We start from the raw sequence: 14,680 nt of genomic DNA on the forward strand, positions 1-14,680 counted from the left end.
GTTTTTATCATGAGTGGGTGTTGAAGTTTGTCGAATGCTTTTTCTGCATCTATTGAGATGATCATATAGTTTTTATCCTTGATTCTTAATACAGTGTATTACATTTATTGATTTATGTATGTTGAAACATCCTTACATTCCTGGGATAAATCTGAATTGGTCAGAGTGTATGATCTTCTCGATGACCCTCTGTATTCTGTTTGTCAGAATCTCGTTGAGGATGTTTGCATCTATGTTCATTAGGGAGACTGTCCTGTAGTTCTCCTTTTTGGTTAGTTCTTTCTCTGCTTTTGGAATCAAAGTAACATTTGCTTCCAGGAATGAATTTGGAAGTATTGCTTCCCTTTCAATTTCATTGAAAAGTTTAAAGAGTAATGGTGATAGTTCTTCTCTAAATATCTTGTAGAATCCAGCAATGAAGCCATCAGGACGTGGGCTTTTCTTTGCTGCTTAATTTTTAATTACATTTTAAATTTCACTGATTGTACTTGGGGTGTTGAGAATTTTTATATCTTCTTTGTTCAACTTTGGTAATCTGTATGTACATAGAAATCTGTCCATCTCTTCTGTAACACAATAAAGTTTGGAGATCAGAGTTGTGATTCAAAAGCCAGGTCTGATTTGGAGTCTGTTTTTCCACATCACTGTGTAAAATGAGACTTCCTACCCCATTACCGGGGAGAGAGCAAAGAGCAAGATGAATGGCTCACGAAAACGTGCTGAAGTCGTCCAGTGATGACGGACTGTTGGGCACATTTGTTTTTAAAGAAACTAATCTCCTAGAAGTGAGATTGGACAGGGAAAAGAACATTTATCATTGTCATGCCGATCTTGCCATGAAAATACGGTGCTTTTTTTTTCCTCAGAGCTTGTTAGTCGTATTTTCATTTTTTTAAGCACTTGATTTCTGCTCTGGCCTCAAGGGCTTTTCCCTCTGAGTACACAAAAGTGTCTTCCAGCTTTGATTCTAGAAAAGGACTATTTTCATTTTCCCAACTGCCCCCTGGGAAGACCTGAAGTTCTGTGATTAACTGGACAATCCTGCTCTCATTCTGTCCCGCCCAGGTCTTGTGCTGAAGACAGGCTGGGAAGAGAGCACTGTCTCTGCTTCTCGTCCAACCCTTCTCTGCACCCTTGGCTGTGCTGTGCTGTGTGTGGAGGCAGCTGGCCTGCACGGCACCTGGCTGGTTTGTCTGAGCCACCCAGACAGCACCTCTGAAACTTCTCTCTCTTTTCTGCTTCTGCAAATTGGAGGAGGCATTGTCTTTTGGACTGAAAACAAGATGATAGGGCTGGGGATTTAGCTCAGTGGTTCCGCCGCCTGCCTTGCAAGGGGAAGGTCCTGAGTTTGATCCCTGGTACCAAAAATAAATAAATAAAAACCAAGATGATAGACCTGAGACCGAGGTAGCCTGGCATCTCCCGTGTCCATGGTTCTATCCTGGCCTCTGCTGAGGCTGTTGGACTGGGAGGGAAAGGGAAAGTGGCTGTGTCAGAAGAAGGTTGGCAGAAGTCCTGGGAATGATGCTTCTCCCCAGATAGGCACACTGAGGGCCGCAGATGGAAAGTTAATGAAATTCAAATTGGGGAAAGGAACACACACACACACACACACAAACACACACACACACACACGTACTCTCCCTGGGAGAGAAGTCAGCAGGGCAGGAAAGCCGAGCGAGCACATGGGGACACAAGTCCCCACTCCTGCGTCCTTCTGTATGAATTCCCGTCCAAACCATCAACATTCTCCTTCCATGTCCACACCCCAAGTGTGGCCAGCGTGCATGAGCTGCCTGTGTTCACACCCAGGAGTTGATGGAGACGAGACACAGACGATGCCTTGGTGACAAGCTTACAGCGGAGGCACATGAGCACCCTAGAGGGCATCTGCAGGACTGATGTCTTCTTGTCCTAAACAGTGAGCTGGCCCTTCTCTCTCTTTCCTTAATGACCGGAACTCTGCAGGCAGGCGGCCTGCACCGTCACCGCTGCTCACAGATGACTCAGAGCAGGGCGACGAGGGGCCAGTTACCGCAGCATGCATTTCACGAGGCTCATGTCATTGGTCCCCACATGGAGTGATCAATAAAACAAATAAGCTGCTGGGTGTGGTGGGCAGGCCACAACTCAAACATTCCGGGAGGCTGAGGCAAGAGGATCGCAAATTGAAACCCAGGCCGGGCAACTGAGCAACTCAGACACTGTCTGAAAATGTACAAAAAAAATTACGCATATCAAAAGGCTGGGGATGTAGTTCAGTGTGAAGGTCCTGGGTTCATTCTGCAGTACCACCACAACAAAAAAGTTCTTTCTTCTCACTTAATAGATTAGGAAGCTGCCAGTTAGAACGGCATAGTAAAGTGGATCTGGAGTTCAGAGCCAGATCTATTAAATCCTAAGTTTGTATGCCTGACCACTTTCCAGGAGGGTCCTAATCCATCCTAATCACTGAGAAAAAATGGAAGTGGGGTGACTTGCCAGTTACCCCGCTTTCCACTGAGAGCCAAGTGAAGAAAGCACTGGAAGGTTTAGTGTCACCCGGTCCCTGACCTTGGTGACTCGAATTGGCCAACATACAACTTTCTCTTTGACAAATTAGCCCAGAAGGAAAACACAGATCTTTCCCTGGTTTGCACAAAGGTGTCCTCAAAGAAGCCTTTACCAGATTTTACCGAAACTCTGAGGTGTGGCTGGGGACAGAGGAACATCAGGCACCCTGCCCCGGAATCCTGGGCTCAAGCTTTCCATGCTACTTCCTCGAGCCCCAGCCCACGCTCTGCTGCTCTTTCTCCTCATGTCCTACACGCCTCCTCGAACTGTGTGCTTGTCTAATTCTGTGAAGTGGATCCTCACTGTTTTTGCCTCTTATTTCAAACTCTGCCTCTGTATTAGTGGGATTCACTAGAAGAGTGGGACAGGTATACGACTGCACGAAGGACTTACTAGGTAGGCTCACAAGGAGTCGAGCGAGGTGTGTGTTGGAGGGCGGGATCATCCAGGCGAAGGAGAGGCCTGGAGCGTTCTGCAGTCTCGTGTGAGTCCGCACTGGAAGCCTGAAGGAATTGGAGGTGAAGGTCCGAGGTGATGGTGAAGACTGGAGCTCCTCGAAGAAGCAAGGGCACACTTCCTTCTTTCCCTTTGCATTCCATCCAGGCTGCAAGCCTATTGGTTGGTGGCACTGCATCTGGGGCGGGCCCTCTCTCCTCAGTCATCCACAGATGTGTGTGTGCGTGCACGCGCACGCGTTCCACTAATCCATTAGAAATTTTTTAATCTATTCAAGTTGATATAACAATTAAGACCAAGCATCAAGTCCACTTTTGTGTATCTAAATCTATCAGTGTGCATACAGGTCAAGAGAAGACTCTGTTTATGGATTCCACCTTCCTTAGAAGACAGGTGCTAGAGAAATTCCTGTCCTCCTCTCTCTAGGGGCACTGCCCTGGAGGGCCTAGGTCTGTCCCTGGCAGGACATGGCAGAGAAGGGGTCAGCCTGAGTGGTGACTCCAGTGCCCTACACCTCTTCTGACACCCTGGGTCAGGCAGGTTCCCTGGAGACTGAGTTCATCAGGTCTGTTCTCTGCCGCTGGGTCAGGCCGAGGCTTCTGGAATCCCGGAGACTGCTTTGGGCTTCTGGACTCCTGAAAGGGCATTTGGCACCATATAAAAGCTGCTCATTAAGGGCAACAGTAAGGCTGCTTTCCCTTTAATAGTCCAGCCACGGAAAGTCTGAACCACGGGGGAGATGGGAGGTGGAGACTGTTGACTTTGAGATGCTGGACCAGCCTGTTTGGCAAGGCAGTAACAAGACTCCAGAGGGGAGCCCAGCCGCCAGCCAGCAGCTCGCAGCCCAGTTCCCAGTGGTCAGGAAAGCCCAGGGAGGTCTCTATAAAATATAATGACAGCAGTTAAGCCAGTCAAGGGTCCACTTTGGGGCTGAAATTCCAGATTTGTCTTCATTTTTTTTTCTTTTTCCCTTCCTCTTGAGGTTTGGCTCACCGATGTTTCCCCTCTCCTGAGGTCCTGTTGACACATGAGTGCTATTAAGGCTTCCGGAGGGTGGGACAAAGGTGGCCCTGTCACAAAGGAGGACTAATTGGCTGGAACTCCCTCCTCCGCCCCCCTCCAGCTGGCCTGAATCGCCTTGGTGTTTAGTTCTCCCTAAAGGGTCTTGGCATGGATGGCTTGCTTCCCTTTTCAAAATAATTAAAACCAAAGAAATTTAAATGAGGCCTTTTCTGGCTGTTAGTGCTGTTTTGCCCTCACTTGAGGGGTAGGTGGAAGCTGGGCGCCTCGGGGACATTTGGGCTCCACAGTTGGACTCGGACCCTGTTAACTCTTCCAGGATGACATGTCCAGGTTGTGACATCCCTGAGCAGGAATGACAAATTCCTGGCACGTGTGTGGATCCTCCTACTCCCTGGCTTTGGCACACATGCCTCACGGGCCAAGGCATTTTGTTTTTCCAGCTGAACTTGGGCAACCCCATGATTCTTCTTAATGCAACTCCTGCAGCAGCTCCTACTACCAGTAACCCGTGCTGGCTCTGGCTGGAATCCATTTAGCCTGTGACCGTTAATTTCATCCTGACATGTCGACTTCACTGGGTTAACAAACATCCAGCAGATTAAGAAAGCTTGCTCTTGGGTCTGTCTTGGTGGGTCATGAGACGTGGCCTTGGGTACTATATAGGATCCCTTCCTCGCTGGTTCCTCTTGCCTTGCTCCGCTGCTCTGCTTTCTGGCTGCCGTGAACTGAGCACTTTACTCTGCCACACCCTCTGCCATGATGTTCCTGCCTTGGAGCAGCTGAGCATGAACTGAAGCCATGAGCCAAAGTAACCCTCTCCTCCTTTAGGCCAAGCCAGGTATTGTGTGCAGCAATGGGAAAACTAATACAACATCCTTGTCTTTCCCTGAAATTGTTCAGAGGCACAGAAAACATTGTCTTTTTGCCAGGCACTGCAGCAAGGGCAAGGTAATTTGGGTGAGTTGGAGGTTTGTTTGTAAACACAAAAGAACCTCCTTCGTAGGTCTCAGGCTTTCTGCACCTTCCTTTTCCTCTCCACCCACCTCCACACTTCCTTTTCTTCCAAATGCATTGCTTCTTCCTAGGAAGGCTCTCTTCTTTCCAAGGTGCTGCTCACAACAATCCTAGTCCCATGATTAAAAGCCCCACTCAATCCAACTGAGACTCCCTCAGCTTAAAATTTATATCACTGGCAGAGAGTCTTCTGGGTTAGTCTTCAATTAAAATGAAAACAGTATGTTGCCTAGAAGGAACTGAACATTGAACTCATTTTGGAATCCCTGTAATGTTGAGTGGCTATAGCAGGTCATTAAGACCCAAGTCAAGAGGACAGATAGAACTGGACTTGAACTGCAGCTGGACCACTGACTTGTTGGATGGCCTTCAAGAAGTTAGTTATGTTTTTTGAACATCTGCTTTTTCATCAGTCAAATGGAGAAAACAGGAACTCCTTATTTTATGTTGTGTTGAGAGAATAAAATGAGTTCATACCTATAAGACACTTGGCATGTTTGCAAATTCTGAACACGTGAGGTCCCTCCCATCCTCAAACTGTGGCAGATATTATTAATGAACTGAGCCACTCTGTGAAGTTATGCTGATTTTATCCTGTACTTATTGACCACTGGTCAAAGAGGTGAAATAAGCCATCTGAAAGGTCAGTAACTAATATGAGACAGAATGGGCTTTGAATGTAAGTCTGATGCATTTCAAAGACCACGTTTAATCACCTTGATGCTTCCTATTTGATGTTAAACAAGTGACTATGTTTCTTAGCTTCCTGGAGGGAGAAGTAGAGATAAATAAAATCAATCTCATTGAATTATTCTAAGGATTAAATGAGTCAGTGCTCGACCTTTTAGAAATGTGTTATCATATCATCATCATCATCATCGCCACTGTTACTGCTGTCTTTCTGAGTCTACTCCCTCTTGCCTATTACCTACATGGTGGCTGGCACACTTTTCAGTACGTGTGAGTAACCCTGTGGAAGGAGAACAGGGTATGTCATGCCAGCAAGTGAGGAGGAAAGTCAGGACCGAGAACTCTGGCTGACCCCCTGGCATCCTCATAAAGAATTCCAGGACATCTCTTTCTAGCTACCTTGGGAAAAGCCTGTATGAAGAGCTTGTCCAAGCAAGGACCAGAAGCTCTTCCTAGTCTCTAAGCTTCTCTGCCGGACATGGCCATGCACAGAGCTTGGTCTCCATAAGGTCCATGAGAGAGAGAGAGACCATTCTTCTTCTGCCTGTGTGGGAGTAAGTCACAGGCCTCCTGCATGTAAAGGGACAGATGACTGGGTCATGTAGCGAAGAGGTCTCATAAACTCTTGTGTCCCTGTTTTTAACATCCATGCCAGGAAAATGTCACTTTTGTTGAGAATGTCAAGAAGGGATATTTTGCCACTAAGAGTCTGGAAGAAAAAAGAAGACTTCCGTGAGCTGTTGTTGGAAGTGTACCCAGACAAATGCTAATATAGGGTTACTTACCTGAGTTCTTATGAATAACTTACTTCTTCCCCTTCAGGAAGTCACTGTGACTTGGGCAGTCTTTTGTAAGTTTTGGTGGTCATGTCTTTCTTTAAAATATATTAACCCCAGTGATGGCAACTTTATATTTCCATTGGACAAATGGCAAAACAAACCTTGCTTCCAGTCCACACACATCTGTTATTCTTTGTCATTCACATATTTTAAAAATTATTATGTTTTAATTATTAGGGCCGGGGATTTAGCTCAGTGGTTCCAGCACCTGCCTCATAAGCGCAAGGTTCTGAGTTCGAGCCCCAGTACCAAAAAAATTTTTAGAGCAGTTTTAGGTTCACAGCAAAATTCAAAGTACAGCGATTTCCTGCATTCCCCCCCCCCCCCCCCGGCCCCACACAAGCACTGGCTCCTCCAGCGTCAGGGTCTCCCGCCTGAATATGACTTTGGTACTTTCTTTCTCATCACCGAGACCCAATACCCAGCACCTACGACTTACACCTACTTTGGCATATGATTTTTGGGGGCTTCAACCCATAACTGGCTGGCTCCAAGGCAGGAAGGGTTTGGTGGAGGAAAGCTGCCCACATCATGGCAGCCGGAAGCTGAGAGTGAAGGCAGAGTCCGGGAGGGAAGGCCTTCCGGGTCACAACCTCCACGATCCCTCTTCTGACCAGGCCCAACCTCCTAATGGCACAGTCAGCTGTGGCCTCCCAGTGGATTAATCCACTGCTGAGTACAGCACCACCATGATCCCGTTGCCTTCTGAAGCCCATCTTCAAACACAAGTCTTTTGGGGGACATTCTAGATCTAAACTGTAACAGGTACCCTTCACTGATGCGTCATAGTGCCCAAAGCCCACGCTTCTCAAGGTTCTCTCCTGGCATTGTGTGTTCTGCGTGTGTCATTACAGTATTTCAGTGTCCTGAAAGACCTCTGTGCTCCTCCTACCCGTTCCTCCCTGATCTTTTTAGTTTCCCTTTAGTTTTGCCCAAATAATTGTGTGGAACTTTTCACTTCCAAAGAACTGCAGATTTGCAGGGAAGTTGTGAAGATGGACAGTCTCTGTGTTTTCCCAGTGTTCCCGAATGTGCTACTGACTCCCAGCACACCCGTCTAAGCGAAGAAACCAGGTCTGCCAGAGCATTATCAGCTACACTGCAGACTGTGTTTCACCGGCCTTCCTCCTAGTGGCCTTTTGGATCCAAGGTCTGATCCACAATATCATGTTTTCTTAAGTTGCCATGTCTCCTGAACTCTGATCATTGACGGTTTCTCTGTGTGTGTGTGTGTGTGTGTGTGTGTGTGTGTGGTGCTAACCTTTTGCAGAACGTCTCACTTGGGTTAGTTTAATGTGGCTACTGATTTATTTATTTATTTATTTGGGTACCGGGGATCGAACTTGGGTCCTTGTGCTTGCGCAGCAGGCGACAAAACCACTGAGCTAAATCCCTGGCCCCCTTACTGATTTATTTAAATCTTTTATTTTATGTTAGTTTTAGATTCACAAATCTTGTAAAGACAGAACAAAGAGTTACACATATTGCACACCCAAAATCTTACATTATTTGTCACAGTTCATGAACCGATATTGATACATTATCATCAAGTAATTTCCATAGTTTATAAAGTTTTTCTTAGTTTTCACCTACTATCTTTTTTATGTCCCAGACAGGCTACCGAATATAATATACAGTTAGTTGTCATGTTTCCTTTCCTCAATTGGTATTTGTTGTTTTTCTCATGATTAGACGGGTTATGACTTCTCAGTAAAGGGAATACATATGTAAATCTCTATTCTTGCCATGTCATACAAAGGTTCATATTATCAGTATGACTTAATGATTGTTGGTGTTGACTCCATAACCTGGCTGAAGGAGGGTTTAAAGTTGAGGTTTAAAGTTCTTCCCTACTCCTCTGTCATTGCCACATTGTGATCTTTATAAGGATGTCATTGAAGGAATGGGGACTTGTTTCACACACCCTGGAAGATACAGAATCTGTGTACATTATTCAGAATTTGTTTGCATGTAATCCACTGCATTTGCCTTATTTTTTCCATTTATTTATTTACTTCATCATTTATTTATATCAGCACACATTGATATGTTTTATATTTTGGGTTATAATGCAATACTCCTTTACTTATTTTGTTGCTCACATTATTCCAACTTTGATGACTGGGCGCTGTATCATTTGGCTCCTTTGATGTAGCCCCATCGTTTTGTATATCACTTCATTCATTTTCTGGAATTACAAGAGGATCCAAACTCATTATATGCAATTCATGCTCCACTCCTAGAAGCAGCCATTTTTCTAGAAAGTCTTGGCTCTTTTGATTGGACATTGATGTCAGGAACCAGGATCTGGGGACCAGAGTTCTCAATGCGGATAGGCTCTCTCAGCTGAGTGAGAAAGGAAATGTGTGTGTCTGTGTGTGTGTGTGCACGCTAATCCATGCATTTACTCATATTTATATATGTCACCATTCCTATCTATATTGGTGTGACATGAATTCACACCAATAGCTCCAATTCTTATATAGCTTCTTTCTACTTACTTGTTCATAAATTCTGTCTTTAAAAGTAAGAAGCCTGGATCCTGCTATCTGCCATTCATTTACAGTGGACTCTTAATTTAAACTCAGCTGGTTCTTGAGGGCTGGTTGTAGCTCAAGTTGGTCAATTGGAGGCTTAGACTCCTCTACACAGCCTTCAAAGTCTGTCTCCTGTACACAGGAAGAGCTCAGTGTCCTTAGAGAGATAAGCAGCTGGCATTCGGGTCATAACTCAAGACTTTGGTCATAAGTTAAAACTAAAATTGTGGTCATAACCCAAGTTGTTTGTATGTCAGGCCAGCTGTAACTTGAGGGTGCACTGTACTTAGCTGGAGCCCCAGTGCACAAGTGTAGTGTTGCAGAATTAGCAGTTACAGCACAGCACCTGGACAGTTCCCTGTTACACTCTTTCAGGCCCCATCATGCTCAACATTGTATAGGTCAGCATTTTCTTTTATGCCTTCTTCCTGCAGGAATTTTTTTTTTATGCTTTTGTAGTATAGTTAGCTCTTTGGTCCATTTCTTCATTCCATCTGGGGTTCTCCTGATTCCTGATTTATTTAAAATTTGCACATATTAAGGCTTACTCCATTTTTCAGTCTTCTGTTAGGGCATACTTTCAGGGAGTATGCCTAATAACTTCATACAAATTCATGTCAAAGATTGCACTTAATTCATCAATTACTGAAGTGAATTTTAAGAGCTTGAAACCAGTCCAAAGAACATTTGAGCCGGTAGGTGTCCAATAGTAGAAGAGGAGGGCTATGTTAGATACGAAAATGGTTCTTTTCCAACGGGGCCATAAGCCATATGTTATGAGATCATCTGTTCCATGGGAAAGGAATTATTTTCATCTCTGTTGGACAGAAATGTCTAAGTGAACCTCCACCCCTACAGAGCTGTAAAACAACCCAGAAAATCAATTGTCAAGACTAGTCTTGTACTGGAGGAAAAAAAAAAGAATTGGCGGTATCTAATAAAATACATAAATGGGAATAAGACAAAAATTGGTAAAAAGGTGAAATTAAGAAAGGTACATAAGGAAGGAGCCAGGATGAAACTCAGGAACGGACACCTGCGAATCCTGCCCAGCTGTGGCAGAGGGGTCGGCAAGCTGGGCTGTGAGCTGTGCCGCTCAGCAAACAAAGAGGGAGCCATGTTTGTCATCTCCACAGATGGTTCCGAAGCACATAGACCTTGGCCCTGATTTCTTAGTGGGGCAAGAAAAAACTCTGTCCATTAAATACTTGGCAAAAATGCCTGGAGCCTTTAGCAGCTGAAAAACTTACAGGGTAGAGAAGCCCTCAGATAAAGCCTTTTTGTTAAACCACACAGTCTCTCAGGTGCTTCTAGCCAAAGCCCTTTGCTGATTAAAGCAAGGCCTTGTTTCCACCCAGGTACACGGCAAACAGAAGAGACAGTTCTCTGATGTTGCTCTCCAGAATGTGTCTGCCTAGATTAGTTTTCCATAAATATCACTTGAAGAAGTGATTAGATTTTATTCATGGCAATAGAATAACACATTCTGGCCACACGGCCTGTTCCTAGAAGTGGTTTTCCCTATCCCATAAGACATGCATGCTCAAGGCCTGGGGGAGTAAGACTGTGGAGAGAACTCAGGACAGTGAACCTTGGTCATCAACTTGATTGGGTTGAGAGCCACCTGTGGGATTAGCAAAGCCCACTCCGGGGTGTGTCTGGTTGGGTCCTGGAGGTGTGGCCTTGGGGACTCTTATCTGGTCCCTGAACCCTTCCCCTTCCTCTCTGCACTGCTCCCCTGCTCTCTGCTTCCAGCAACCAAGAAGCAAGCAGCTTTCCTCTGCCATACCCCAATCCCCCATGGCATCTGTCTTGGAGCGAGCTGACCATGGACTGAAATCTTTGAAACTGTTAGGCAAAAATAAGCCTTTAAGTTGCAGGTGTCAGGTATTTTGTCATAGCAACAGAAAGCTGACTAATTCAGAGCTGTCTAGGGAACAGCAAGGCTCAGAACAGAACAGAATAGAAGGTTAACCACAGAGGAATCAGAGTGTGCTTCTTGCTTGGACACTTCTTGATTTATCTCCCTGTTGGGTTTCTGTGTTTCGGCTGAAGGCCTTTGTGAAACACCCAACCTTTGTTCCTTTGTCTGTATTTAGGCTGCAGAGGCAGAGACATGTGGAAGCTCTGGAGGTGGCATTGGCGATATCATGAGAGAAATTCTAGGAGGGGAGGTTCTACCCTTGAATGTGGTCCCAAAGCTTCTGTGTTGCCGACTCAGTCACCGCCAATCCAGCGTTGAGAGGTGGAGCCCTCAAGAGGCGGTTAGGTCCCAGGGCTCTGCCTCCTGCTCAAGTTGTTGCTGTTGTGTTGCGAGTGGGTTCCTGATTAAAGCATGAATTCGCCTGTCTTCCCTTCTGTGTCTGTCTGGTATGCATTCTCTCTCTGGCTTTCTAAGAAAACACATGATTTGTAAGATGGACTTAAAAATCAATACAAGTCAATTTCAGGCATTTCTTTAATACAGACTATGGGAATTTTCTACCAAAGAATAGTACATCTAGCAGGCAAAATACCACGCAGATTTAAACTTTAGCTTTTAGGACAATACACAAGCATCCTCCCTTGCCCTTTGCCTTCTGCCACAGAATGACTTAGCAAGAAGGCCTTGGGCAGATACCTGCCCTTACACACAGACTTCACAGCCTCCAGAAACCACAAGGGGTTTCTGTTCAATAGAAATTACCCAGTCTTGTGCAGTCTGTTATAGCCACACAGCATGCACCAAGACAGGAGGAAAGGATCAGAGGGCAAAAGCCGAGATTCCTTGTGTGCTGGGACCTCTCTTGGGCCGTACTGCCCAAGAGCAGGCTTTGTTCTGATTTTTAGAACAAAGGCTTTAGAATGCTTCTTTTAAAGCCTGGTTCCCTTCCAGCACCTTTTTGCAGAGCTGAGTTGTGACTCGAGAAGCAGGCTTGCAGGGTTTCTCCCCACACAGGATGCACAGAAAACAGCTTTTCTGTTTGAAAGGGCAGGCGTTGGGAAGCCAAGCTCTAGCTGGTCTCTGCTCAGGAGATCTTTTCCTCGGTAACTGTTTGCATCTTCCCTCTGAGGTCACTGGGGCTCAGCCTGGAGATGCTATCTGGGGCTCTGCTGGCTCCCAAGCCTGAGTGTGGTGAGAGCAGACCTGGCTCCTCCCTGTCTCACACAGAGATGTGAGTCTCCACACTGAGTGATGGTTTTGTGGTTTACAGATGGTGAGGAGAGCTTGTGGAGCAGACGGGGCTCTGCTTTATTCAGAGCTGCACAGACCCCAAACATTGGGCTTAAGGCTTCAAACACTTGGAGGAATTTCCCATTTTCATCAATATTTCTTACTATAAATTACCACAATCATAAGCATCTGAAACTTTCTGGAACTCTCAAAGGATAAAGATTCTAAAAGTCACAAAATGCAATGCCCCATCTACAACCAGATAGTTTTTTTATATCTCTATTGCCACTACCGCCATCACAACAGAATAAAACATTAATTGCCTATGGCTCCCTAAAACACGGTTTCTTCATGTTTCATGGGCTTCTACACAAACATTTTCTGAGATAAGAAATTTTCTCTCCAGAATTGCAAATTATTCTCTAAACTGAGCATGGTAAATATCAGTCATTCAGTCACTGGTGGTGTTTAATCCTAAATCTTCCTTTTTCCCTAACATCCTCTGGGAACTGGCTCCCAAGGGAGTGGAGATTTTTATTGGAAAGGTGTGGGAGTGGGGGGGGGGGGACTTAAATTGGAAAATGCTGGGCTATATCTTGGGATTCCTTCAGCCAAAAGATTTATTCTTTGCTTGAAATATTCTTCTCTCAAAAATTTATGTCCTGTATTTAAGCCAAAATAGAGTAGAATATGTGGCCACATTGCTACACACCTGGGGGTGTCCACCTCCTATAAACAGCGAAGAGGGGCTCACACTCAATCTAAGTAGCAACCAGAGAGTAGTTCCAGGTGAATGGCTTATTGTTCCATGTGCAGCTCTTAAAGCCCTTCAAGCTGCTGGGGGCTGTGACTAGAGCAAATCTGGAAGTAGAAGGGAGAAATGGTACCCTACCTTCTGAGAGGCTCACAGGTATTCACTTCGCATGGCGTGTGCTGCGTCTCCTCCACCCCATGTCAAGTCTGTCACATTTTACCCTGCCCCGTCAGGACTCTCCCACGAATAAAGCTTGAGTCATTGGAGCACACTTTCATTTATCCATTTCTCCCTTCATTCACTTGTTTCCAAGCAGGTATAAGTTAAGAGTTTACAAACTGCAAACAACAGAAGCTGACGTGGACTCATTTTAATTGCAAAAGGAGTGCACTAGAAAAGCATCAGAGAGAATTTTCAGCAAAGCCGTGATCATCTGCAGACATGACCATCCTTTTCTACTCCTTACTGTCTTCAGCATGACTTGTAGATCTTCTTATCAAGGAGGAAATCTGCTTTCCACCCTCTTGAGTCTGATCCTCTGATTTGCTTTGGCCAACAGAATGCAGTGGAAATGACGACGACCCAAGACTGAGCCTGGGCGTACAGCCCTGTGCTTCTCCTCCTTCTCTGAGCACTTTTCCCAGCGGCGGGTGAATAAGCTCAGCCTAGAATTCTGGAACACGAGACTATAAAGAACAGCCAATCCCAGCTTAGGCCACCCTACATCAGCAGTCCATATGGGTGGCTCCAGTTCACCAATTCTCAATTTTAGTGTGTGTGTGACTCTTACCAAGACCAGGAGAAAGGCTGACCCTCAGAATTATGAGGTAAACAGGTGGGTATTATTTTGTTACCAAGTTTGGGAATTGTGACCATTAATCGCGATGTGTCAACGTGACTGCGTTACTAGCAGATCAGCAAACCACACCTGTGGGGTGTCTGGGTGGGTCATAAAGGTGCCCTTGAGTCCTATATCTGGTCCCTGGCCCCTTCCTCTCTGTCACTCTTTCCATTTCGCTTCCTGGATTCTATGAACCGAGCACTTTCACTCCTTCATGCCCTTGTGAGCCAAATTAAACTTGTCCTCCTTTAAGTTCTGCTCGTCGAGTACTGTATCTAGCAATGAGACAGCTGTCTGATATAGGGATTATTTGTTACACAACAAAAGCTCACTGGTATAAAAACCTGAAGAGTAGAACGTAGGAATCAGGGATTGTAGCTTCTCTAGAGATCTCATAAGATGACTTAACCTCTGATACTTTTCGTTCTTTTTGAGCCTTGCTCATTCTAGAGCAAAAGTAATGGGACTGGCCGACCTTGGGTCAGATGCTGTTCCCCAAGAAGGTCTGGAATAGTCTGGCTTTGGAGCCTTTTCTGAACAGCGAGGAGCAGAAGAAGAGTTCCTTAAAAAATCGTTAACAGCGACTACCTCTAAGAAAAGGAAAGAGGAGGTCTGGGGTACACAAAACACATGTCCACAGTTAGCCTTCTGTTTTTATGCAGGGAGGAGTAAAACCTTCATTTTCAGCAAGGGAGTCCTGGCCTATGGAGGCGTCAGGCAAACAGCCACATGTGGGGAGCACCTGTGTGACTGCTGCTGTCTCAGAGGGACCAGAGAAAGCTTTCAGAGTCAAGGAGGGTGCCTAGCTCAGACTCACTA

General features: G+C 45.5%; 1 protein-coding gene across 2 annotated transcripts in view; it reads left to right on the forward strand.

Annotated features, from left to right (window-relative positions):
• Ccdc34 (coiled-coil domain containing 34) overlaps positions 1–14,109 on the forward strand; it is a 59,589-nt gene extending 45,480 nt beyond the window's left edge. The window contains exon 6 of one of the 2 annotated variants that reach the window (XM_021263945.2): positions 13,580–14,109. In XM_021263945.2, coding sequence (XP_021119604.2) covers positions 13,580–13,674 — 95 coding nt within the window. In that variant the 3' untranslated portion in view covers positions 13,675–14,109. Of the gene's footprint in view, positions 1–11,211; positions 11,370–13,579 lie in introns of those variants that run through there. The other variant, XM_021263944.2, reaches the window with a different exon arrangement.
• Positions 14,110–14,680: the final 571 nt, after the last annotated feature.

The sequence above is a fragment of the Heterocephalus glaber genome, unplaced genomic scaffold (genome assembly GCF_053883595.1).
Source record: "Heterocephalus glaber isolate CG9 unplaced genomic scaffold, H.glaber_assembly_v1.0 deba00001428, whole genome shotgun sequence".
Lineage (NCBI taxonomy): Eukaryota > Metazoa > Chordata > Mammalia > Rodentia > Bathyergidae > Heterocephalus > Heterocephalus glaber.